Source organism: Oncorhynchus tshawytscha, linkage group LG18 (assembly GCF_018296145.1).
Source record: "Oncorhynchus tshawytscha isolate Ot180627B linkage group LG18, Otsh_v2.0, whole genome shotgun sequence".
Taxonomy (NCBI): Eukaryota; Metazoa; Chordata; class Actinopteri; order Salmoniformes; family Salmonidae; genus Oncorhynchus; species Oncorhynchus tshawytscha.
In genome coordinates this window covers 12063121-12089033 of record NC_056446.1, presented here as the reverse complement: position 1 = coordinate 12089033, position 25913 = coordinate 12063121, and the positions used below count along the sequence as shown (strand labels likewise).

At 48.5% G+C, this 25913-nt stretch overlaps 1 protein-coding gene across 3 annotated transcripts in view; it reads left to right on the top strand.

Annotated features, from left to right (window-relative positions):
- The window catches only part of LOC112217507 (midasin), a 47299-nt gene that overhangs the window by 634 nt on the left and 20752 nt on the right, over positions 1 to 25913 (top strand). For all 3 annotated transcript variants that reach the window (XM_042300656.1, XM_042300657.1, XM_042300655.1), the window contains exons 2-50: positions 19 to 245; positions 504 to 728; positions 951 to 1058; positions 1159 to 1351; positions 1540 to 1749; positions 1930 to 2061; positions 2193 to 2296; positions 2393 to 2507; positions 2710 to 2903; positions 4261 to 4342; positions 4753 to 4848; positions 4966 to 5078; positions 7603 to 7751; positions 7869 to 7929; positions 8061 to 8275; positions 8509 to 8612; positions 8735 to 8879; positions 12756 to 12852; positions 12958 to 13071; positions 13186 to 13333; positions 13443 to 13550; positions 13718 to 13869; positions 14537 to 14715; positions 14828 to 15036; positions 16032 to 16178; positions 16282 to 16423; positions 16599 to 16733; positions 17247 to 17385; positions 17585 to 17723; positions 17941 to 18071; positions 18267 to 18405; positions 18521 to 18650; positions 18885 to 19142; positions 19317 to 19514; positions 19750 to 19958; positions 20249 to 20371; positions 20527 to 20724; positions 20851 to 20958; positions 21441 to 21629; positions 21723 to 21812; positions 21991 to 22254; positions 22572 to 22839; positions 23274 to 23433; positions 23874 to 23990; positions 24075 to 24283; positions 24430 to 24578; positions 24809 to 25008; positions 25176 to 25405; positions 25614 to 25727. In XM_042300656.1, coding sequence (XP_042156590.1) covers positions 19 to 245; positions 504 to 728; positions 951 to 1058; positions 1159 to 1351; positions 1540 to 1749; positions 1930 to 2061; positions 2193 to 2296; positions 2393 to 2507; positions 2710 to 2903; positions 4261 to 4342; positions 4753 to 4848; positions 4966 to 5078; positions 7603 to 7751; positions 7869 to 7929; positions 8061 to 8275; positions 8509 to 8612; positions 8735 to 8879; positions 12756 to 12852; positions 12958 to 13071; positions 13186 to 13333; positions 13443 to 13550; positions 13718 to 13869; positions 14537 to 14715; positions 14828 to 15036; positions 16032 to 16178; positions 16282 to 16423; positions 16599 to 16733; positions 17247 to 17385; positions 17585 to 17723; positions 17941 to 18071; positions 18267 to 18405; positions 18521 to 18650; positions 18885 to 19142; positions 19317 to 19514; positions 19750 to 19958; positions 20249 to 20371; positions 20527 to 20724; positions 20851 to 20958; positions 21441 to 21629; positions 21723 to 21812; positions 21991 to 22254; positions 22572 to 22839; positions 23274 to 23433; positions 23874 to 23990; positions 24075 to 24283; positions 24430 to 24578; positions 24809 to 25008; positions 25176 to 25405; positions 25614 to 25727 — 7666 coding nt within the window. The remainder of the gene's footprint in view (positions 1 to 18; positions 246 to 503; positions 729 to 950; positions 1059 to 1158; positions 1352 to 1539; positions 1750 to 1929; positions 2062 to 2192; positions 2297 to 2392; positions 2508 to 2709; positions 2904 to 4260; positions 4343 to 4752; positions 4849 to 4965; positions 5079 to 7602; positions 7752 to 7868; positions 7930 to 8060; positions 8276 to 8508; positions 8613 to 8734; positions 8880 to 12755; positions 12853 to 12957; positions 13072 to 13185; positions 13334 to 13442; positions 13551 to 13717; positions 13870 to 14536; positions 14716 to 14827; positions 15037 to 16031; positions 16179 to 16281; positions 16424 to 16598; positions 16734 to 17246; positions 17386 to 17584; positions 17724 to 17940; positions 18072 to 18266; positions 18406 to 18520; positions 18651 to 18884; positions 19143 to 19316; positions 19515 to 19749; positions 19959 to 20248; positions 20372 to 20526; positions 20725 to 20850; positions 20959 to 21440; positions 21630 to 21722; positions 21813 to 21990; positions 22255 to 22571; positions 22840 to 23273; positions 23434 to 23873; positions 23991 to 24074; positions 24284 to 24429; positions 24579 to 24808; positions 25009 to 25175; positions 25406 to 25613; positions 25728 to 25913) is intronic.

The following is a 25913-nucleotide window of genomic DNA, read 5'->3' as shown; positions in this document are numbered from 1 at the left end:
CTTTCTGTTTGTCTGTAGATATGGAGCCAGCAGGACAGACAGAGCATCCTGGCATGTTTGTCTCAGCTGCTGTTGGAGAAGGACTACACACTGCTGCTCGCCCGCCACCTCCGGCCGCTGATCCTGGACCTGCTGGAGAGGAACGCACAGAGGATCAAAGCAGACGGCAGAATCAACCATGATCTCCACGAGCGCCTGTGTGTGGCGCTCAGCAAACTCCTCGGCGTCAGTCCCGATGCACAGGCGTAAGTAGTGAACCCTCTGTGATCTCCGACGTGACGAACACTTCATAAACACTAGTTATCTTTTCTATTCTCGTCTAAGTGCTTGAAGTGGCATGAAAAAGCTGCCAATACTCTATTTTTTACTGTACCAGAGTTTGTATTTTAGTGCTGGTATTCTGTATGACGGGCTTGTACTCAAACAGTAGAAAATTCACAGTACTACCGGCCCACTTCAACCACTACTTCCACGCTGTTACACTCCCCTCTTTTCTTTCTTAGGTTTGCTGCGAGGTACTTCAACGATGCCCCTCCAGTGTTCCAGAGGCTCTTCTTCACCAGTGAAGAGTCCTCGTCTGTCCAGTATGGCCCCAGGAGGATGAAGCTGCGGGACCTAATGGGTGCTACCCTCCGCTTCCTCCAGAGCGACTGTGCCAAGTTCCGAGTCCTCTGGGACTGGAGTGCGTGTGTTTCTCAACTGCTCACCAGCGACATCATGGTTCGAGGGTGCGTATCTACCTTGTCTACCGTTTTCACCGAGTCTATTCTCTCTCGGGCCTTGCGACAGGCTAGCGTCCTGTCCGGAGGGGGTGTACTTGTACATCAAGCCGCCTCGCACCTCGGAAACGGGCTGAATGCTTTGATTGATGCTTTTACAACCGTCTGTTTGTTCATATGAAGTCAACTTGAAGATGCTAACAGCGGTTGTCTGGGTTCTTTCCTGTGTAGTTACACTGCCCAGTGTCTGGCCCTGGTGTCGCACATGACTGACAATCAGAAAACCATTTTTTTGAGAAAGGTGCTGTCGAGTGACGAGATTCAGCACATGAAGATAAAGTAGGTTAATTTCTGTTTCTATTATTACAATCTGTTGCAAATGCATGAATTACTTTTTCAGCGTAATAACCTTTTCTTGTATCGGTTTATAAACATCTAGGTCACTGGAGGAAACTCAGCAGTTTGAAGTAGAGAAGGCCCTTGTCCTGGCTAATCAGGGCACTGTGATGTGGCACCAGGAGAAGGGGAACAAATTCACCCGGGGTCAGGTGGGGTCAGAAGACCTGTCCCAGACTGTGGTGGCTGTCTGTGGGGTGGTGCTACCTAGGATCGCCCCCAAACAGACAGAACAGGTAAGACTTCCTGTTGAAATTAAGGGGTGATTTTTCTGGACACAGATTAAATCTAGTCCTAGACTAAAAGGCAAACTTATTAGGGAATCAAATTCGTTATAGTTTTGTTATTTGAAAAAGTGTATTTGATGGTTCAAACAACATCGGTAGTGTTGATTTGATTAGTGGAAATATATTTCAAAATCTAGGGTAACCTAAAGGATCTGGTGCTGGTGGATTCGACCTGTCGCAACCTGCGGAGACTGGCCATGGCCGTGGCATCCCAGAAGGCTGTCCTTCTGGAAGGGCCCATTGGATGTGGTAAAACTGCCCTGGTGGAGTTCTTGGCTGCCGTGACCGGCCACACCAAAACACCAGAGATTCTCAAAGTTCAACTTGGGGATCAAACTGACAGCAAGGTAAGAGCAGTGATTTAATATGGGCAACCTATGAAATCTTTTTTCCAGTATCAGTCCATGTAGAGGGAGAGTCCAATGACACGAGTATGACCTCAACCTCCTGAGAGCTTTCCGAACGTTCTTTCAACGGTAGCAAATAGGAATTGTCTAATCTCTTTTGCTGTCTTTTTTTTGTTGCAGATGTTGCTCGGGATGTATCGCTGTACTGATATCCCAGGGAAGTTTGTGTGGCAGCCAGGCACCCTGACACAGGCTGTCTCTAAAGGACACTGGATCCTGTTGGAGGACATTGACCATGCTCCTCTAGATGTGGTGGGTATTTGTACACCTGAATAGCACATGGAATTACATGAAGTGGCCTGTGCGGTTATTGCCGTAGGAGTGGGTTCAAGCCTGCAAGGTATTTTCTAGTATGTCATCCTATGAGTTTGTATGCCTTGCAGATATCTGTACTCCTTCCCTTGATGGAGAATAAAAAGCTGGTGATCCCAGGACGGGAGGACTGCGTCGAAGTGGCCCCAGGCTTCCAATTCTTTGCTACCAGAAGGTAAGAATATGATTATATGTGGCCCCACGTGTGACTCGATAAATGTCATCCTCTTTTTAAACACAGAAACTAACTGATGTTTGTGTTTGTTTGTAGGATGTTCCACAGTGCCGGAGGTTGGTACAGACCACAGAACACCCACGCAGCTCTCTTGGACAAGTACTGGACTAAACTGCAGATGGGAAACATGGCGCGAGAGGAACTGAAGAAGGTGAGACGACTGAGGACTTGATCAAAACGGAGTCCACGTTGATTTCCTGGGGTTTTATATTTTGACCGTTTGTATCAAGCGTAGTTTCTGAAGCACGATGTACTACGGTACCCATAATGCTCAGTACACTGATTCCGTTTAACCTTACTATACTAAAAGATGTCCCTGAAGCTACCAGTAGTGTTATTCTTTGTCTGTGCAGGTTCTGGTGAACAGGTACCCTAACCTGACGGTTGTTGTGGAGCGCCTCCTGGATATTTACTGCCAGCTGACTGGAGAGAGTGATCCTGACCCGGTGGCACTGGGCCACACAGACAGCCTGCAGCCCCCAGAGGTGTCCCATCACAGGCTGGAAGGCAAGACCACGTCCCTTGAGGGGAGGGGACTGTCCCTGAGGTAATGCCCAGTAACATGCTAACATTTTTTAATCTTAAGATTTTGAGACCTGATACATGTTGACGCTGGGGGAAAAAAATGTTAAAGGAAATATTTAACAAAAAAACATTAAAAATGGGTGTTTTTTTAATAGTTTTGGTGCGTCTGAGTGATGTTCTATTGATACCCAGGGTCATTTCATGTTTGAATGTTTATCTGAGCTTCTTCCCTTCATATAATGCAAAACGTGTCATACTGGCTGTATTTCTGCCCGCTTAAACGGCTAGCTCAGATACACATGAAAACCTGAAATTAAATTTCCTTTAAGCTTCATTTTATACTTTGTAGCTACTTACATTTATTAAAATGTCTTGTGGCAATGGATTTAACCAATCACGGCTAACAATGCCAACCATCAAATTCCCACCAAGGGTGTCTACAACAATCTTTTCCCCCTGCTTTGAAAGATGACACAGTCCATCTGTCTATATGCCGCTTTTAGCTCATGAACTTGTGATAAACTCATTGCCATAATTCCCTAGCTATTCAGCCCCTCCCATCGTATAGAGAGTCAAACCCAGCAAGCCCCATCCATCCCACCACGTGTCCCAGAGCAGAGGAAGGTTGTGTGGTTTACATTTGGCTCTGTTGCGGCCTATTGGGAGATGAGATGACCAGCCAGCCCTGAGGACTTTAATTAGCTTTCCACTGGGTGCTGCTGCCTGCGCTCCATGGCCCATTGATTGGCCCCGTCTTTCTATAGAGCTTGTTTCACTCATGCTAGACGTCACACCAGCCCTTATCATTAGATAACTAGTTCAAGCCTGACCCCCTCATTTGTAGGAGATCCCTCGTTGTTGGCAGCACACTTTTCCATATGGCCTCTGTGGCCCTCTTCAATGTGGTATATGGTTTAGCTGCATGGATTAATGCAATTAGACTGAATGTATTTTTTCATTTGCAAAACTTAGCCTGGTCCTAGATCAGTATCTAGCCTGGTCCTAGATCAGTATCTAGCCTGGTCCTAGATCAGTATCTAGCCTGGTCCTAGATCAGTATCTAGCCTGGTCCTAGATCAGTATCTAGCCTGGTCCTAGATCAGTATCTAGCCTGGTCCTAGATCAGTATCTAGCCTGCTCCGAGATCTGTATCTAGCCTGCTCCGAGATCTGTATCTAGCCTGCTCCGAGATCTGTATCTAGCCTGCTCCGAGATCTGTATCTAGCCTGCTCCGAGATCTGTATCTAGCCTGCTCCGAGATCTGTATCTAGCCTGCTCCGAGATCTGTATCTAGCCTGCTCCGAGATCTGAATGTCCTTAAGCCAACTCCTCTGTCTATCATTGTCATATTTATGTAACCTCTGCACTATATTTTACAGAGACCTGCTGAAATGGTGTGATAGGATCAGCAGTAACTTTGACAGCACCTCGTCTGCCACCGCTCAACATGTCTTTCTGGAGGTAAGCCTCGAGTCACCACACAGGCTGGCATTGCAATGTTATCGCCCGCCTGCCATATTTACTTTGCTAATGAAGCTTTCTGCCTTGAACCGGCTTAAATCAGAGATCATTATTCACCACTGATCATCAGGCAAACTGTAACTTAGAACTCTGTGTGGAACTCAGGAGTTATAGAGACTATTATTAGATTAGATTATAACCCAGTCTTGGTTCGGAAAGAAAATCCTGCAGCTGCGCTAGCACTCGATGTCTTTCACACTTTTTCATAGCTGTTTCGGGTTAGCCTTGTGAACCAGAATGTACTGCTGATCAGGGTGGTTGAACAAGGCTAGTTTAGGATTTAACAGTTTGAATCCCCCCCATCCCCCGCTCTTCTTTACTGTACTGTTTTGTGGCTTTCCCCCTTTAAGGCCCTAGACTGCTTCACGGCCATGCTATCCCGACCAGAGAGTAGGCTACGCATGGCTGAGGTCATCGGGAGCAAGCTCAACATCTCCAAAGAGAAGGTAAGTGCAGCACCACTGGAAATGACGGGCCACTGCCCGACAAGGTGGGCCATTTGGGACTCAGCCATTGTGACTGTTTGTTGTTGACTGTTGACGTGATGGCCGTGTGCCCCTCAGGCCGCACATTTCTGCCAGATGTACAAGCCTGGCATCTCTGGGACGGAGTTGGAGGCCTTGGTGGGCAGAGTGACCCTGGAACGGAAGCAGAACGATGTGGTCCGCATCTGCAAGTAAGTCAGCAGACTGTGTGACCTAAAATAACATTTGGTGGCATCTGATGCATCCCAATTTGTTTAAGCCAGTGAAGGAGCCGGCCGCACAAGGGTTAGTAGTCAGTTATTTGGCTGGCAGCTGGGGCTTATGGAACGCACTGGGTCAGGCTGCCAGTATGTGCACGTAATCTCTCTGTTTTACACAATATAGTCACTGTGCCAGGCCAAACACTTACCCAACCTGGGGAAACAGCCAAGTAGACTCCCCGCTGATTGATGGAATAAACTTTTAATCGATCCCTACAGATGTCGGATCTTAACTTGATCCCGCTTTTGTTGCCGAGAATTTTCCTGCTGCATCAGGGAATTCAAATGAGCCTATTGAGTCCCGGGAAAGGTGTCAGTGTGGCTTTGATTCCGGCCCACACCCTTCTGGCACAAATAGCTCAATTCCCCTGATTTTACTTGATTTATTTACACCTTTCAAATATGGACAGTCCAGGGATATTTTACCCCCCTGATCCGGCTAAGAAATTACCACGCCAGACACTTTTGGATAACATAAATAGGACACAAATAAAAATAATAACAATAGGCTACACCAACATTAGTTTCCATTCACTCTGTGTCGGGTTAAATTGACACAGTAGAAAATCTAGCGCGTATTGATGTTTTAACAAGCTGGCGATGGTTGCAATAGATCCCTTGTTATTTGATTATATTCCAATAGGTTACATTCTGTAGGCTACCTGTCAGCCCGGGGCTCTCCAACCCCATTCCTGGAGAGCTAACCTCCTGTTGGTTTTCAATCCAACCCCATTCCTGGAGAGCTAACCTCCTGTTGGTTTTCAATCCAACCCCATTCCTGGAGAGCTAACCTCCTGTTGGTTTTCAATCCAACCCCATTCCTGGAGAGCTAACCTCCTGTTGGTTTTCAATCCAACCCCATTCCTGGAGAGCTAACCTCCTGTTGGTTTTCAATCCAACCCCATTCCTGGAGAGCTAACCTCCTGTTGGTTTTCAATCCAACCCCATTCCTGGAGAGCTAACCTCCTGTTGGTTTTCAATCCAACCCCATTCCTGGAGAGCTAACCTCCTGTTGGTTTTCAATCCAACCCCATTCCTGGGGAGCTAACCTCCTGTTGGTTTTCAATCCAACCCCATTCCTGGAGATCTAACCTCCTGTTGGTTTTCAATCCAACCCCATTCCTGGAGAGCTACCCTCCTGTTGGTTTTCAATCCAACCCCATTCCTGGAGAGCTAGCCTCCTGTTGGTTTTCAATCAAACCCCATTCCGGGAGAGCTAACCTCCTGTTGGTTTTCAATCCAACCCCAGTTGTAACTAACCTCATTCAGTTGGAGCGAAAACCAACAGGACGGTAGCTCTCCAGGAACATGGTTGGAGAGCCCTGCGTTAGCCTGTCCATTGTCACATATTGAAAAGTGTATAAAAAAAAACAACTGATTTGGGCCATCAGTTGATTGACAGGTGTAGTGCTACTGTAGAACGATAACATTCCCTTCCAGTGTGGATGCTCATCCACGTTTCATAGTCTTGTGTATCATTTTCCAATATAGTTTTGGTCTTAGGCGTGGATTGAAGGCCTGTATTGTGTGAAAGCCTGTATTAATGTTTCGTAACGCTGGCAAGATGTTTATGCATTTGAGCCGATCCAAAGACGATTTTGTAGAGCTGAAGCATTTTTCATTGTGTAAATTATTAGAATATTTGTTTTACTTCTTAAATGAATCCTATTTGCTTGCAGGCCTAATGTAAGCTACACTATATCGCCCAGCGCTGGGCGCGAACTCATGTGGCTCGCAGTTGGAGCGCACTGCTTAGACCACAATGCTACAGCAGGCACAAGAATACTGATTAAACATAGGCGGGTCATTTTTAAAAATGATTTTGTTTTAAGCTTTCCCCAAACCATAGATCCAACCTTAACCACTCGGGATGAATGCCTAAACTGTTAACCTTTTCTGAGTTGTTTTTGTTTTAACCCTGTAACTACGCGGAATTAATGCGTCAAAAATAGACCTTCATCCATGAGTCAAAGGTCAGTGGGCCGGATTTGAACCTACACCGACTTTTGGCATATGTGTGCCAGGGTCAGTGGCTGTAACCACTGGACCACACATGCACTGAGGAAACCGTTAATTTATTCTGCCTGTTGCTTGCCTTCAACATACAGTGCCAGTCAAAAGTTTGGACACACCTACTCATTCAAGGGTTTTTCTTTGTTTGTACTATTTTCTACATTGTAGAGTAACAGTGAAGACACCAAAACTATGAAATATTTCTTCAGATATTCAAACCCCCCCGCCGAAGGATTACTTTCCTCCTGCAGCAAAAGGGGTCAAATTAAGGTTCAACATCTTTAACGACACACTATGATAAACCAGCAAATATTCCAAGCCTCCGCAATCGACTAAAAACACGTGGATTCTTCCTTTCCAAACCTATCAGATCTATTGTACCCGGCTCTAAAAACCCGGAAAAAAAGCAAATGCCCATTTGTTTTTGCCTCCATGTTTTCAGTGAGAAACAGACATTTGCTGCCACGCGACCCTCTGCGGTGCTTTTGGAACAGCTAGCTGTGTGCGTTACCAAGGGGGAACCCATCCTCCTGGTTGGTGAGACGGGCACGGGCAAGACGTCCACTGTGCAGTACCTGGCTGGACTCACTGGTGAGACACACAACACCGCCAGGAAGCTCCTCTCACAGACAACATGGTACATTATGAAAAACCCACTAACCACCACCTCTGTTCGCCTCCTGTCCTCGCTCCCTCTCCTCTCTCCAGGACACAGGTTACGGGTGGTGAATATGAACCAGCAGAGCGACACAGCTGACCTGCTAGGAGGGTAAGTGAATTACAATAGAAGACCTAGCAAGTCCTTTTCTTATATGACCGTTTCACCTATACCAGCATATTCAGACAGGGAAAATGCCTGTGTTGGTACTGAGTACGCATATTCTCTTCCCCGATCTGCAGTTATAAACCAGTGGACCACAAGCTGATCCTGCTGCCCCTGCGTGAGGCCTTCGAGGATGTGTTCTCCCAGACGTACTCCCGCAAGCAGAACCTGACCTTCCTGGGCCACGTGCAGACCTGCTTCAGGGGCAAGCGCTGGCCGGACCTGCTCAAGCTCATGGACCACGTCTGCAAGTCGGCCCTCGGCAAGTCGGAGCTGCAGGAGAAGAACAATGGTACCGTCAGACACTTTAGATGTTGTGTGTGTCCTAAGTGGCACCCTATTCCTTTGGGGATCTGGTCGAAAGGAGTGCACTATTTCGAGAATAGGGAGCCATATTGGGAACAACGACAGAAGTACCTTAAACCCCTGTCATCTTGAATAGCTTAGCCTTACTCTCACTGTGACAGCGATGTGAGTGTTGCCTCAGGCTATTCTCAGTGTGTGGTTTTGTTGTGTCTCCTCCAGCTGCCTTACTGCAGGACCAGTGGGAAGCCCTGGCCGTGAGGCTGGCTCAAACCCAGCAGCAGATCAGAGCCTGTGAGACCACACTGGTCTTTGCCTTTGTGGAGGTAATGGCTTACCTAAAGCCTCTCCTTTCTTATACACACACACATGCTACACATCCCCGTTGCTCACCAACCTGTTATTATGATGCTAAACTCTGTGTGTGTGTGTGTCTATCTTTCCACAGGGGACTCTGGCCCAGGCGGTGAAGAAAGGAGAGTGGATCCTGCTGGATGAGATGAACCTGGCTGCAGCAGAGACCCTGGAGTGTCTGAGTGGCCTGCTGGAGGGCACCGCCGGCTCTCTGGTGCTGCTGGACCGCGGAGACACTGGTGAGGCTCCCACTGCTCTCCATAGCATATTATGACAATTTATCAAATCACATTTTATTGGTCACATACATGTGCAGTAATATAAAAAAAAATGTCACAACAACTACCTTATACACACAAGTGTAAAGGGATGAATAAGAATATGTACATATAAATATATGGATGAGTGATGGCCATGCAGCACAGGCAAGATGCAGTAGATGGTATAGAGTACAGTATATAAACTCAGTGAAAAAAGAAACGTCCCTTGTTCAGGACCCTGTCTTTCAAAGATAATTTGTAAAAATCCAAATAACTTCACAGATCTTCATTGTAAAGGGTTTAAAAACGTTTTCCCATGCTTGTTCCATGAACAATTAATGAACATGCACCTGTGGAACGGTCGTTAAGACACTAACTGTTCACAGACCGTAGGCAATTTAAGCTCACAGTTATGAAAACTTAGGACACTAAAGAGGCCTTTCTACTGACTCTGAAAAACACCAAAAGAAAGATTATTGGGGTCCCTGCTTATCTGCATGAACGTGCCTTAGGCATGCTGCAAGGAGGCATGAGGACTGCAGATGTGACCAGGGCAATAAATTGCAATGTTCGTACTGTGAGATGCCTAAGACAGCACTACAGGGAGACATGACGGACAGCTGATCGTCCTCGCAGTGGCAGACCACGTGTAACAACATCTGCTCAGGATCGGTACATCCGAACATCACACCTACGGGACAGGTACAGGATGGCAAATGGCAGAGTTACACCAGGAATGCACAACCCCTCCATCAGTGCTCAGACTGTCCGCCATGGGCTGAGAGAGGCTGGACTGAGGGGCTTGTAGGCCTGTTGTAAGGCAGGTCTCACCAGATATCACCGGCAACAACGTCGCCTATGGGCACAAACCCACCGTCTCTGGACCAGACAGGACTGGCAAAAATTTCTCTTCACTGACGAGTCACAGTTTGGTCTCACCAGGGGTGATGGTTGGATTTGCGTTTATCGACGAAGGAATGAGCGTTCCACTGAGGCCTGTACTCTGGAGAGAGATCGATATGAAGGTGGAGAGTCCATCATGGTCTGGGGCGGTGTGTCACAGCATCATCGGACTGAGCTTGTTGTCATTGCAGGCAATCTCAACGCTGTGCGTTACAGGGAAGACCTCCTCCTCCCTCATGTGGTACCCTTCCTGCAGGCTCATCCTGACATGACCCTCCAGCATGATAATGCCACCAGCCATACTGCTCGTTCTGTGCATGATTTCCTGCAAGACAGGAGTATCAGTGTTCTGCCATGGCCAACGAAGAGCCCGGATCTCACGTCTGGGACCTGTTGGATCGGAGGGTGAGGGCTAGGGCCTTTCCCCCCAGAAATGTCCGGGAACTTGCAGGTGCCTTGGTGGAAGAGTGGGGTAACATCTCACAGCAAATCTGGTGCAGTCCATGAGGAGGAGATGCACTACAGTACTTAGTATCTGGTGTGGCCACCAGCTGCATTACTTTTGATTTTGACCCCCCCCTTTGTTCAGGGACACATTATTCCATTTCTGTTAGTCACATGGCTGTGGAACTTGCTCAGTTAATGTCTCAGTTGTTACATACAAATATTTACACATGTTAAGTTTGCTGAAAATAAATGTTTTTTGTTGAGTTTACATATGAGATGAGTAATGTAGGGTATGTAAACATTATGTATATCAAATCAAATGTTATTGGTCACATACACATGGTTAGCAGATGTTAATGCGAGTGTAGTGAAATGCTTGTGCTTCTAGTTCCGACCATGCAGTAATATCTAACAAGTAATCGAACAATTTCACAACTACCTTATACACACAAGTGTAAAGGGATGAAACAAAATACTTCATAGTTTTCTAAGGACGCAAAGCGATGTGGCCATCTCTGTCGGCGCCGGATGTATATGTGGATGTAAAGTGGCATTGTTTAAAGTGACTAGGGATACATTTTATTACATCCAATTTTTAGTTATTAAAGTGGCTAGAGATTTGAGTCAGTATGTTGGCAGCAGCCACTCATTGTTAGTGATGGCTGTTTAACAGTCTGATGGCCTTGAGATGGAAGCTGTTTTTCAGTCTCTTGGTCCCAGCTTTGATGCACCTGTACTGACCTTGCCTTCTGGATGATAGCAGGGTGAACAGGCAGTGGCTCGGGTGGTTGTTGTTCTTGATGATCTTTTTGGCCTTCCTGTGACATCGGGTGGTGTAGGTGTCATGGAGGGCAGGTAGTTTGCCCCCGGTGATGCGTCCCCTACCCTCTGGAGAGCCTTACAGTTGTGGGCGGAGCAGTTGCCGTACCAGGCGGTGATGCATATATGCTCTTGATTGTGCATCTGTAAAAGTGTGAGTGTTTTCGGTGACGAGCCAAATTTCTTCAGCCTCCTGAGGTTGAAGAGGCGCTGCTGCACCTTCTTCACCACGCTGTCTGTATGGGTGGACTATTTTAGTTTGTCCGTGATGTGTATGCCGAGGAACTTAACTTTCCACCTTCTCCAATACTGCCCCATCGATGTGGATGGGGGGTGCTCCCTCTGCTGTTTCCTGAAGTCCACGATCATCTCCTTTGTTTTGTTGTTATTTTCCTGACACCACACTCCGAGGGCCCTCACCTTCTCCCTGTAGGCTGTCTCGTCGTTGTTGGTAATCAAGCCCACCACTGTAGTGTCGTCTGCAAACTTGATGATTGAGTTGCGTGCATGGGGCGTGCATGGGTGAACAGGAAGTACAGGAGAGGGCTGAGAACGCACCCTTGTGGGGCCCCAGTGTTGAGGATCAGCGGGGTGGAGATGTTGTTTCCTACCCTCACCACCTGGGGAAGGCCCGTCAGGAAGTCCAGGACGCAGTTGCACAGGGCTGGGTCAAGACCCAGGGTCTCAAGCTTAATGACGAGTTTGGAGGGTACTATAGGGTTAAATGCTAAGCTGTAATCGATGAACAGCATTCTTGCATAGATATTCCTCTTGTCTAGATGAGTTAGGGCAGTGTGATTGCGTCGTCTGTGGAGCTTTTGGGGTGGTAAGCAAATTGAAGTGGGTCTAGGGTGTCAGGTAGGGTGGTGGTATGATCCTTGACTAGTCTCTCAAAGCACTTCATGATGACGGAAGTGAGTGCTACGGGGCGATAGTCGTTTACCTCAGTTACCTTAGCTTTCTTGTGAACAGGAACAATGGTGGCCCACTTGAAGCATGTGGCACAGCAGACTGGGATAGGGAATTGATTGAATATGTCCGTAAACACACCAGCCAGCTGGTCTGCACATGCTCTTGAGGACGCGGCTAGGGATGCCGTCTGGGCCGGCAGCCTTGCAAGGGTTAAAATGTTTAAATATTTTACTCACGTTGGCCACGGTGAAGGAGAGCCCGCAGGTTTTGGCAGCGGGCCGTGTCAGTGGCAGTGTATTGTCCTCAAAGCGAGCAAAGAAATTGTTTAATTTTTCTGGGAGCAAGATGTCGGTGTCCGCGACGGGGCTTTTTTTTCTTTTTGTAATCCGTGATTGCCTGTAGACCCTGCCACATACGTCTCGTGTCTGAGCCGTTGAATTGTGACTCTACTTTGTCTCTATACTGACGCTTCGCTTGTTTGATTGCCTTGCGGAGGGAATAGCTACACTGTTTGTATTCGGTCATGTTTCCGGTCGCCTTGCCATGATTAAAAGCAGTGGTTTGCGCTTTCAGTTTTGCGCGAATGCTGCCATCAATCCACGGTTTTTGGTTGGGGAAGGTTTTAATAGTCACCGTGGGTACAACATCACCGATGCACTTGCTAATAAACTCGCTCATAAATTAATATTCTCATGATTTTGGTCATAAAGTTATTTGTTGATCATGACCTTGGAAATCACTTTGATGCTGACAGAATAAAACTTTTTTGCACAGAGCCCCTGGTTCGCCATCCAGACTTCCGTCTCTTTGCCTGCATGAACCCAGCGACTGACGTGGGGAAGAGGAACCTGCCCCTGGGCATCAGAAACAGGTGAGAACAAGAGAGAACCAGGCCTGGTGTGGGGCTGAAATGTCTTTAACTTACCGACAACCCTACTAATGGTGGTTTGACTTTGTGACCTTTGTCTTTTTCCAGGTTCACTGAGCTGTATGTGGAAGAGCTGGAGAATGAGGGAGACCTGCTCATCCTGGTGACTGACTACCTGAAAGGATTGAACCCTAATAAAAACGTCATCAACGGCATCATAAGGTCAGGGGTCAGAACACAGACTGTCGTAGCCATCACGTGGTTCACAAAGTCACGTTGAATGTCATGTCATATTGATTGCTGATTTGATTGATTCAATTTATTTTGTTGATGCAGCTTTTATCTGGCGGTGCGTAAGGAAGCTACCTCCAAGCTGGTGGATGGGACAGGACACCATCCCCACTACAGCCTGCGTACCCTCTGCAGGGCGCTGAAGTACGTGGCAGCCAACCCCTGCCACAGCGTCCAGCGCTCTCTCTACGAGGTAGGAGGCCAAAGGCTCTGTCACTGTTGATATCCTTAGTAACATCATTGATTTAGATGGGATTAGAGGTTCAGACGTCACCAGATTCTCCATTGGTGTCTTTCTCCAGGGCTTCTGTCTGAGTTTCCTCACCCAGCTGGACCGCAGCTCCCATCCCATGGTCCAGAAGCTGGTGTGTCAACACATCATGGGGGGAAACCTCAGGTGTCTAAAGCAGGTAAAACAGCAGTCCCGTACAATGAGTAATTAGGTCAGAAGACATTTTATGCGATTTCTGAGTGTTTTTGAACATTTTAAAGGCACAATCTGGGGTCATTTCAAGTGCTTAATGAATCATGAGTTCAGGATTGAGCCGTGTCTCCTGATCTGTGTGTTTTCCCCCAGCCCATCCCGGAGCCCACTGGGCGACCCTGCATCCAGATGGAAGGCTACTGGGTTTCCCAGGGGGAGATGGAGCCAGCCCTGGACCCTAGCTACATTCTTACCACCTCCGTCAAGCTCAACCTGCGTGACCTTGCCAGGGTGGTGTCAGCCGGGTAGGAAAACCGGCCTGCTGCCGTCAAATAACCGTGGGAGCCCAGAACCATTTATTTAGTTGGGCCATTGAAGTTGCTGCGTTGTGGTGCGTTTTCATGACACGTCAACGTTCTATGGCAGCCATGTTCTCTCCCCATTTGACATTTACATGGGATGTATTAAATAAAAGTCCTATAAAACTGGTGGCTCTAGAAGAGCCTATTCATAGTAGCCGCTATCTGGCTGCTGTATTCAGGGTTGATTCTGTTTCTTTAAAGGGAAATTGTGTTGTCAACCGGAGCGTCACACGAGTTGTTGTTAGCGGAATATTAGCTGCGTCATCACTCGCTGCTGCCATAAAGACGACGTGGCTGGTTTTCGCACGTTGTCGCGTGTTTCCATGCCCGCGCCACACGGGTCGACCGTCCCCACTAAGTGCTTGATTGTTTCTCGGCCCTTCATTAATTCCGTCCTCTCTGGGCACTTGGGTTTGCATCCCAAATGGCACCCTGTTCCCTACGTAGTGCGCTACTTCTGACCGGCCATGACCGCTACTCTCGAGGCCAAGGGGGGGAGAATCAATCAACTCCTCTTCCACGAATTGCACAGTGGAACACCGCTACAAACATACGGTGACCAAGCGCCAGTAGAAAGTGTTGTGTTTATGTATTTCTGTTTGTTCTTCAGGAGCCACCCGGTCCTGATCCAAGGAGAGACATCGGTTGGAAAGACCAGCCTGATCAAATGGATAGCGGCCGCCACCGGGAACCAGTGTGTGAGGATCAATAACCACGAGCACACAGACATCCAGGAGTACATCGGCTGCTACTCCTCTGACGGCAGGGGCAAGCTGGTCTTCAAAGAGGGTACGGCCAGTTCCCCGCTGTAGCCCTGCAGTGTCTCACACGGCCTGTAGTAAACACTCTGTTCATGATTATGGTGTAATGTCTTGTGCCTCTGTGTATTCTTCCCCTATAGGCGTTCTGATTGACGCCATGAGAAAAGGCTACTGGATCATTTTAGATGAGTTGAACTTGGCCCCTACAGACGTCCTGGAGGCCCTGAACAGACTGCTGGACGACAACAGGGAGCTGTTTGTCGCAGAGACACAGGAGGTGGTCAAAGCTCACCCCCGATTCATGCTGTTCGCTACCCAGAATCCACCTGGTTTCTATGGAGGCAGAAAGGTACGCGTCACTCAGGCCATAGTGGGATATTAAGATTCAAGTGGAATTGTGTACTTTCCCCACTGAATTTCATAGCCAGGTTATGCAGCCAAATCTCCCTCTGTTCCTCAGAGAAATGATTCTCGTCCTTACCATTCAAAAGATATGACTCATACTACCGGCGCGACTACTACCGGCGCGACTTTTCTTTTTTTGTCCTTCTATCGTTCATAAAGCATATCGCGGGCCGTTCTGAAAACTAGGCTACTAGCGGACTCGGAACGTTAACCATTTGTTTAGGCTACGCCTAGTTCAGTCTTGTTACCTCATTAGCTGGCAATACCTAACAACCCAAGGCACGTTCAGCAGGACGCAACGTTTTGGAATGTTCAGATAGCATATTTCTTTCTGACGTGTTGAATACGGAACAACTTTGGCTCTATTCATGGGATTTTGCAAAGAACGTGGCCCTGGTAACATTACCAGTAGCCTACAAAGAAAGAAAGGAAAAGGGATAGCAAGCAATTTATTGACTAAATCCATCTAGCCAATTCACTATATCTGACTGGGTAAATCACTTTATTTTGAGCACTTGGTCCAGGACTCGAGCACTGGGACTTGGACTTCAGAGACGGGGACTCATGACTCGACCGACCATTGGTGCCTCAGGGGACACACTTGCTCTCACTCTGCGCTTCTGTGTGTCCCTGTTTGTTATGTATGTGTGATGTGCGGTATCTAAGCTGAATATATCATTCTTATATATGTTAGTCATTATTTCTTCTTTTGGGAATAGAATGTTATGCAGAAAAGTATTGGTTGGACAAGGTTATGTATGTTTGTGCACATGGAATAACTAGACTAAATCATTATTGAAACGACATGATATTTTAGTCAGAATGATGTAAGACTGGGTGAAATCTAAAAAATCAAATAAGTGTCAGAAACAAACTCTACGGTGTAGTTTGACAGGCCGAGTCTCATCGATTGCAATGTAATCTTAACCCCCCCGTCAGGTGCTGTCCAGGGCCTTCAGGAATCGTTTTGTGGAGCTTCACTTTGACGAGTTGCCCAGTGACGAGCTAGAGACCATCCTCCAGCAGAGATGTAGCCTTCCTCCGTCCTACTGCTCCAAGCTGGTCAAGGTCATGCAGGATCTCCAGGTGAGTGTCACATATTTGAGCCTCCCTTTCACATGCTAACTCGTTGCTTTTGGCGTTAAGGTAATGCTGTTGTGTGTGTGTGTGTGTGTGTGTGTGTGTGTAGTCTCTTCGCAGGGGATCCACAGTGTTTGCTGGGAAACATGGCTTCATCACCCTGAGAGATCTGTTCCGCTGGGCCGACCGCTATCGGCTGGAGGAGCAGACGGACGCCTCTCGCGATTGGCTGCAGCATTTAGCTGATGATGGTAAGGCCCAATCGAATCACACCCCTATCTTACGCAAAAGGCACATTTTCGTTTTTTGTCTCTTGCTTTTTCCGTGCTCTTTTTTAAAATATATTTTTTAATTTGATTGTGTCGATGACATCCACTTCATATAATGTAATCAAACCCTGTCTCTCTCTCTCTCTCTCTCTCTCAGGGTTCATGCTGCTGGCTGGGCGAGTGAGGAAGCCAGAGGAGGCCGCTACCATCCAGTCTATCCTGGAGAAACACTTCAAGAGGACGGTGAACCCTGACAACCTGTTCTCAGAGGAGCAGCTCACCACACAGTTTAGTGAGTGGGGCAGAGCCTGGTTCACACAGACAACAATTGAACCACAACCCAACTGAGTGCATGACCCTGTTTGTTCACAGACAATTCCTATTGGAGGAGAGTGTCAACGACACAGGAAAGCATTCAACTAAAGCTATAATGTCAAAAGTGCAGAATGTGGTGTGGAGAATGTTCAATACAATGCACTCACAGGACATTCAATTCCATGTCCTGTGAGTGCATGTAAGAGTAACCACAGATTACCCGCGGTTGTACGTACTCAATATGTACTTCAGATGTTGAGAACACGAGGTGTCACTGTTCTCCATTATTTGGGGACAATAGTGTGTGAACATGAATATTGAGTGTGAAGTGGATGGAATGTGTGTCACGTGGCGTTGTCCGTCTCAACTGGAATGACATTACGCACCTCCCTTTACGTAACGTACTCAAATGATTTCCATCAAGTTTAGCCCGGCCATTTTTATTGGTCAGCGTGTCCGAAGAATTAATCTGGGTTATTGTGATTGGCAGGTCCGTCCGTGGACAGCATCGCGGGAGTGCCCGAGGAGTTCCGTCACGTGGTGTGGACGCGGGGGATGAGGAGACTGGCCGTGCTGGTGGGACGGGCCCTGCGCTTCGGGGAGTCTGTTCTATTGGTGGGAGACACTGGGTACGATTCATACGGAGTCCCTGATTGTCCATTTGAATCAGAAATATAATTTCCAAAGCGAACATGGTAAAGTGAATGGCTCAGTAGTACCTACAGAACGACAAATCTTTGTGTCTACTTATCCGGAAGCCACTACATTAAAGTATTAGACTCCAGAATGACAGATCAGTTAGAACGTAAGTTCTCCCCCCCCCTCCAGGTGCGGTAAGACCACCATCTGCCAGCTCTTTGCTGCGCTGGCCGGACAGAAGTTCTTCTCCCTCAACTGTCACCTGCACATGGAGACGTCTGACTTCCTGGGCGGCCTGCGTCCTGTCAGACACACTGGGACACAGCAGGTAGATGGATAGCACACTGATATTGGGCACAATCTAAATGGAACCTTGAACGTATAAGTCTTAATGGAGCCGTCATAAGGCATTTTTATCTTACTGAGGTCAAACAATAAATTCAATAAAATGATGCTGTATGGGTAAAGATCATGCAGTCACAAATGATAATGCAACAGATAATGCAGTCCCACTGACCCCCTCCCGTCGTTGTGCGTTGGTACAGGCGGACGCTGAGGACGGCAGGTTGTTTGAGTGGCACGACGGGCCCCTGGTCCTGGCCATGAGAGAGGGAGGGGTGTTCCTCATGGACGAGATCTCCCTGGCTGACGACTCTGTGTTGGAGAGACTCAACAGGTACACACCCTGACTATGCTCCAATATCGGCACTGGTATACGACTTAGGATCCTTCCCCGATACATGACTTCATTCCAAATGGAATGCTAGTGTGGATATGGGAATAGGGCCACTTCCTCACGAGAATTAGCGTATAGCACTTCATTAGACGGCATTGACCTTTAAGCTCTGACCCTGCTCTCTGATTGGCTCAGTGTCCTAGAGACGGAGAAGTCTCTGGTGCTTGCAGAGAAAGGAAGTGGCGATGACGACGACGTGGAGGTGATTGCAGCAGGGCAGAACTTCCGCCTGGTAGCCACAATGAACCCTGGGGGAGACTTCGGGAAGAAGGAGGTGAACAGTCTATATTCTATTCTTTTCTAACTCTGCCTCTAAAGGACCACAAGCACGTTTGTTTGTTAGGTGGATGATCAGTCCAACTTGTTAACAATTCTCTGCGTGTGTCCAGCTCTCACCTGCGCTGAGGAACAGGTTCACGGAGATCTGGTGCCCCCAGAGTAACAGCCGCAGTGACCTGGTGCAGATCATCCAGCACAACCTGAGGACTGGCCTCTCATTGGACGATAGCGACCACCAAGGTACTCCTCTCCTCCACACACCACAGACATAATACAGCTATTCATCTAGGAGTAGCATTTGATAGGCTAGAATAGTCTGACTGCATATTTTATATAGTCTTCTCCAGTTTTTGTCATTGCTTTGCTTCAAATGTGTTGCACCCTCTGTGTTAATTTGGCACCAGTACTTTCAATATCCATTTTACTTCCTTTTTGTGGCCATCTCTCACCGTGACCCTTTGACCCCCAACCCAGGAGGACACATCGCCGAGCTCATGCTGGACTTCATCGACTGGCTGACCAACCAGGACTTTGGGCGGCGCTGCGTGGTCAGCGTCAGGGACATCCTGTCCTGGGTCAACTTTCTCAACCTGGTGTGTGAGCGCGACGCCGACGGTTTCATGACCATGGGGGACGAGGGCGAGGAGGAGGCCGAGTGGGACCTCCGGCTGGACACGGTCACTGCCTTCATCCACGCAGCGTGCCTGGTCTACGTGGACGGCATCGGCTCAGGTCAGACACCGAGACGCAGACTGTTGTTGATGTGTGGGATTACAACAGCAAATGATCTGTTTTACTTATGTGGCTAGAATACACAGCATGAGGAATACGCTGGTTGCTGTTGTGAGAGGCTTAGTAACTACTAGAATCGTTTAATCTCACACGGCCCCTCCTATGATGTCACAGGGACCACGGCGTCTGCTGCGGAGAACGCCCTGGTGGCGCGCAGGGCCTGTCTGAGCTTCCTGAGTACCAAACTGGCTGGGATCACCAAGCTGGACCAGGAGATGCTAGACGCGTTGAGGGTCTACGACACCAGTCTGTCCAGGGAGCCCCATTGGGGGGACGACTTCTTTGGCATCGACCCCTTCTACATCCCCTCAGGTGTGAGACGCTTTGATCCTAGACGAGAGCATGGGCCCATTGGTCAAAATTGGTACACTATATAGGGTGCCATAGGAAGCAAGACTGGAGCGTGTGGTTTAATGGATCTGTTTTTGTAAAAAAAAAAACATCCTTCAGTTTCTGTATGTCGTTGGTGTTGAATGTGTTTACCTTTTTTTTCATTGATTTTGTTTCCTTTTTCCATCTTTTTTTTTCGTCCTTTGATTCTGATCAGGCCCGGAGAGGGAAAGCAGGAGCCTGACTGACTATGCCATAGCCGCAGGCACCACAGCGGTCAACGCCCAGAGGCTCCTACGGGCCCTGAAGCTGCAGAGACCCGTGCTGCTGGAGGGCTCCCCTGGAGTGGGCAAGACCAGCCTGGTGGCCGCCCTGGCAAAGGCTTCTGGGAACCACCTGGTCAGGATCAACCTCTCTGAGCAGACTGTAAGACACTGTACACTAACTTTCACAGGGGCTCTTGTGTTAATATAGAAGGCTTTACTACGATTATGCCAATATCAAGTTTCTGGATTCATATTTTGTATATGTGTGTACTATATAGTATTATTATGTCATTTCTGAACTTTCAACTTCAGGTACATGTTGTCGTATCGTTGTACTGGTATAAATTCCTAAGATTGTGGAATTAAATGAGCAAGGAATTAACAACACAGTAATGGACAAGTGGAAGCACTTTTAAAACCTATGTATGATGTCATATCCTTTCCGGACAGGATGTGACAGACCTGTTTGGGACCGACCTGCCTGTGGAGGGAGGAAAAGGGGGAGAGTTTGCATGGCGGGATGGCCCTCTCCTGGCTGGACTGAAGGCTGGACACTGGATTGTCCTGGATGAGGTGGGGGGGCTCTCGCTGTTTAAAAAAAAAAAAAATTAACTCCCCAGCAAATAGACATTTGTATAAACTTACTTGAATTTGTGTTGTTTTAGGTGATATAAATGAGATGTTTCGGAGAAGAATGCGATTTTATTTGTCTGTGTTTTTCTGTGTAGTTAAACTTGGCATCACAGTCGGTCCTGGAGGGGTTAAACGCCTGCTTTGACCACCGTGCTGAGATCTACATCCCAGAGCTGGGCATGAGCTTCCAGGTACAACACCAGAAGACCAAGATCTTTGGCTGCCAGAACCCCTTCACTCAAGGAGGGGGGCGCAAGGGCCTGCCCAAATCCTTCCTCAACAGATTCACGCAGGTAAGTGATTAAGAGCCAGTGTTTTAGATATATGTAATGATACGTTGAATAAATATTATGGTTGATTTGAATATATTTTAGTCATTTGGGGGGGGAAATAAACAGACATTTCACCTATTTTCTCAGGTGTTTGTGGATCAGCTGACCAGTGAAGACATGGAATTCATAGGAGACTCCATCTTCCCAAACATTGACAAGCAGATCATCTCTAAAATGGTGCAGTTCAACAACCGGGTAGGTAGAGCAGTCCTGTTACACTGACTCCCCCTTCAGCCCTTTTCAACTTTGTTTTTCTGGCTCTCTGTGACCGTTGGGGTGTTGACATGTGTCCATATTTGACCTCACAGCCAAGGACAATGCCCGCCAGCCTGTAGAGCTGCGGCCGATGTTCCTCACATTTAGTGCCATTTAGTGCATGGCAAAGTGACCAAAAAACACGTTGTCCTTGTCAAATCGGTCACGATAGTCCCTCTGATTTATGTTGAGGACTTGTTTGATAGAGAATCAATTCTGTTTTTGTCTTTTCCACCTGTAATGTCATTAAATGACTGAGCCCCCCCCCCATTTCTTTGTTGGCCACCATATTTCTCCTTATCCTTTTTTGGCTGTCTTAAACACCATTTTGTCTAGCCACTCATATTCCTTAACTCTGTTCCCCTAAAAAAAGATTTCTGTTTTAATGGACAAAGTTGTGTTGCATTCTTATTTTCTCACAGCTGGTCCATGAGGTGTCTGTGGAGAGGAAGTGGGGTCAGAAAGGAGGCCCCTGGGAGTTCAACCTGCGTGACATGTTCCGCTGGTGTCAGCTGATGCAGGCCGACCAATCGCCAGGGTTCTTCAACCCGGGTCAGCATGTGGGGTTGGTGTACGCTGATAGGATGAGGACCGAGGCAGACAAAGCCCAAGTATGTAGACTACAACTCCTCCTATACATATGTAGCACCTTTACTCGGTGGGGTTGTGTTCAAACTTCCTTTTAAAAATTTTTGTGTCTTCAGGTGCTGTCTGTGTTCAGGAAGGTGTTTGGTGAGGACTTTGAGCCCTACACCGGATCAAGACAATTCCACATCACTCCACTCAATCTGCAGGTCAGTCATGTTGCGAACTCCATCCAATTTTTCGGTTGAAAGATATTATTATTATTATTGAAAGATATTATCAAGAAATGTTTTGATTGTACTGATAAAATGGTGTCATTCAGAGTTAATTATCGAGACAGTGAATTGACCCTCTTCTCTGTCCCCCGCCTCTCTCCCTCTCGTCCAGGTGGGCTTCTCTGTGCTCCAGCGTAGCGGAGGTGCACCTGTGGCCCTGGACCCTCCTCTGTCCATCACCCACCAGGCGCTGCGGCCCCTGGAGTCCCTGATGAAGTGTGTGGAGATGGGCTGGATGGCGATGCTGGTGGGCCCCACGGCCAGCGGGAAGACCAGCCTGGTGCGCCTCCTGGCCCTGCTCACCGGACACCGCCTCCGCGTCATGGCCATGAACAGCGCCATGGACACCACCGAGCTGCTGGGAGGGTTCGAGCAGGTAACCAATCACAGAGAGACTTTTGAGAGGATCCGTTTAAGCAAGGCGATGAGCAGAGTGGTTATGTGATCAAGACACCTAATGAGTAGTAATTAGGAACACAAGGTGATTTGTAGATCAGTGATTCCGTGCAGTCCGACTGCAATTTAGTCGAACACGCACACTATACACGCTTCTTTGTAGGGCCAAGTTCTTTGTAGCGTTTGTGAGATCTTAGTGTTGAGTTATAGTGTTGGTTGAGTTGGGATTGCAGCACGGGTCGGGTCGGCTTCCGTTTTCCTTTCCGGAGTGCCGAGTTGGGTCCGTTCTCTTTCCAGGTGGACATCGTGCGGCCCTGGCAGCAAGTGCTGGAGAACGTGGACTACATCGTTGCCATGGTGACCCGGCGGGGCCTGATGTCGCTGGACGGGGCCGGGGTGCAGGACACGGAGTTCCTGTTGAAGACCTGGAGCCTGTTCTACCGCTGGCTGAAGGAGGAGGGGCTGGAGAGGACCGGGGGGGCGGTGACCTCGGAGGCGCTCAACAAACTGGAGGTCATCATCCTCCTGCTGCAGAAGCTCAACACCAAACTCAAGGTGTTCACAGGTACGGTATATTTGTGCACTTTATTTTGATTGAAGAGCACACACGGGCAGGAAGGTACAAGTGCATCTTCCTCGAGGTCATGTCAGGGTCAGGCAGCTCCCTCTGGAACAGACGATCATTATCATGATGACTGTGTATGAGTAGTTGATTAATGAAATGTTTGACGCAAGTAGTAAATAAGGACGACACTGGGACGTTGTACACTGGGTCGTTGTACACTGGGTCGTTGTACACTGGGTCGTTGTACACTGGGTCGTAGTACATTGGGTCATTGTACACTGGGTCGTTGTACACGGGCTGTGGGGAAACTAACCATAGCATTTTGCTCATGGCACGTATCGTTGCTTAAGGCAAATATCTACCCGTCTTCATGTGATAAACTCTGGTTGAGTAGTGTAAACTCTATGTTCTGTGTCCCCACCCTCTCTCTCCAGACATGTCCAAGCTGCAGATGGACTTCACCCTGCTGAAGGAGCGTCTGGCCCAGCTGCAGGACGGCTGGAGTAACGGAGGCTTCGAGTGGCTGGACGGCATGCTGGTGCAGGCCCTGCAGGCTGGGGATTGGCTACTCATGGATAATGTCAACTTCTGCAGGTGAGAAATGGCCTGCATCTGAAATGATCACATTAAAGGAAAAGATACTGTTATATTTACAGGGAGTTCCTGAACCCCTTGGTTTGTGTTGACCCGTGGTTTGTGTTGACCCGTGGTTTGTGTTGACCCTTGGTTTGTGTTGACCTGTGGTTTGAGTTAACCCTTGGTTTGTGTTGACCCTTGGTTTGTGTTGACCCTTGGTTTGTGTTGACCCTTGGTTTGTGTTGACCCTTGGTTTGTGTTGACCCGTGGTTTGTGTAAACCCTTGGTTTGTGTTGACCCGTGGTTTGTGTTGACCCGTGGTTTGTGTTGACCCTTGGTTTGTGTTGACCCTTGGTTTGTGTAAACCCTTGGTTTGTGTTAACCCTTGGTCTGATGCAGGATGCCACCAGAGTGTGTTGTAGATGGTAAATGGCTGTTGTGTTTCTGTTTGTGTTAAGTCCCTCTGTGTTGGACCGTCTGAATGCCCTGCTGGAGCCCGGCGGCTGTCTGACCATCAACGAGCGCGGGGTCATCGACGGAACCACCCCCTCCATCACCCCACACCCCAACTTCAGGTACAATACAAAAGGTTACACACACACACACACTCTGTTTGGATAGTCCGGTCTCAACTCATCACGTCTCTCCATCTCCTTTAGGTTGTTCCTGACCATGGACCCAGTCCATGGAGCGATCTCCAGAGCCATGAGGAACCGAGGGGTTGAGATCTACATCCCAGGGGAACACGAGGGGGTCTGCTGGGACACGCTGGACCTGAAGACTGTACTCCACACCGCCGGGGTGACCGGAGACTGTGTGTCTGACCTGCTGATCGAGATACACACCGACATCAAAGCTAGCATCTGGGGTAAGCCCTGGGCACTGTGAGAAACCTCTCCAAAAGATGGAGGATATCAGTTAGATATCAGCTGGGGTTGGCACGTTGCTTGTTTCTTCCAAATCAAAGGTATCCATAGGAGGAGTCATCTGATACAAATCTCTCTGTCCACCCAGACTCCCCTGCGTCATGCGTCTCCTCCCTGCTCCACGCTGCAGCCCTGCTGTCCTGCCAGCTGCAAAGAGGGGTGGACCTGCCCAGTGCCCTACAGCACGCCTGTGGTGAGGCTTACTCCCTCTGCCAACGCACCAACGCCAGCCAACAGGTACCAACCAACACCACCTTGTCTATTATAGACCACCGTATGAAACTCTCACCGCTACCCTCAGCCAATCAGCCTCTCCCTGTTACTCTGTGATGTAGGATACCCCGGCGACCAGTCTAGATCTACGTAGTGACATCCCACTGTCCAATACGACTTTTATTCTCCTACATTTATATTCTATCATATTTATAAGCTTTACATGTCTTGTCCCCTGCTCTGTGTTGTTCCAGCAAGCCCAGGAGGTGATTGAGCGTCGCCTGTCCATCCTGGACACAGAGGACTGGGGCAGCGGGCTGCTGTGTGCCGGGGTGTGGCCCGACGGCTTCCCCTCCGCCCTGCTATCCACGGAGGACTCCTGCTTCTCCTCGGTCCTCCGCGACGGACAGGTCCTCTCCTTCTGCCTCAACACACTCAGCATGCAGGGCAAGAGGTGAGACTCGTAGGTCACAGGTCGGGGTGCCAGGAGTTTTTACTGATCATATGATCAGAGGCCTGGAGATACAGATTAGAACTAGGCCCCAGCGTTTTACCGGGTCTTATTGTAGCTATAATGCAAACCTTTTGGATTAACGTGTGTCTCTGCGCGTGTGTCACCAGGAGCCGTCCACTCAGCCTGTGTGACCTCCAGAGGGCGCTTCAGAGCGGGACAGCGCTGCACGAGGGTCTGGTGTTCTCCGGCGGCGTGGTGGACCTGGTGGAGGACGGTGACGCCCTACGCCTGCTACCCACCGCCGTCAGGCTGCTCATCGAAAGGGCCTCGCACTCCGACTGGATGCTCCGCACCGCCTGGCTCTCCAGCCTAGCCAAGAGCTACAAGCATGCGCCTGGTAGGAGAGCTCCACTCACTGCCATTATTCCTTAGTTTAAAAAAATATCCTTTATGGAGCTTTGTTGCTGCATACCAGGGATGTGCGTTTGGTGTATGTTACTGTTTGTGTCAAGGGGACTACTCTGTGGTCAGTGGAGCTTTGTAGCCGTCTGTCTGTGGTGCAGGTTACTCTGAAGGATGTCTCTGAGATCCGTTTGTTGTTTCAGAGGTGGCACTGGTGCAGCTGGAGGCAGGGAACAGAGCTCTGAAGGCCATGTTCAGCAGCAAGCTGACTGTGAAGGGGAAGTGTCTCACTGAGCTGCTGCAACCACACAGCACAGGTAGGCTAAACAAACTCAATTCCTCAATGTATACGTTAGATACCGATTGTACACAATAAAAACCTCCCCGGCTATTTCCCGAACACCCTCCAGCTCTTTTGCACAGATCTTACATACCATAACTCCCATCAAAACAATCCCTTTTCACAAATTTGCACAATTGACGTTAATGGTCACGTCTGTTCT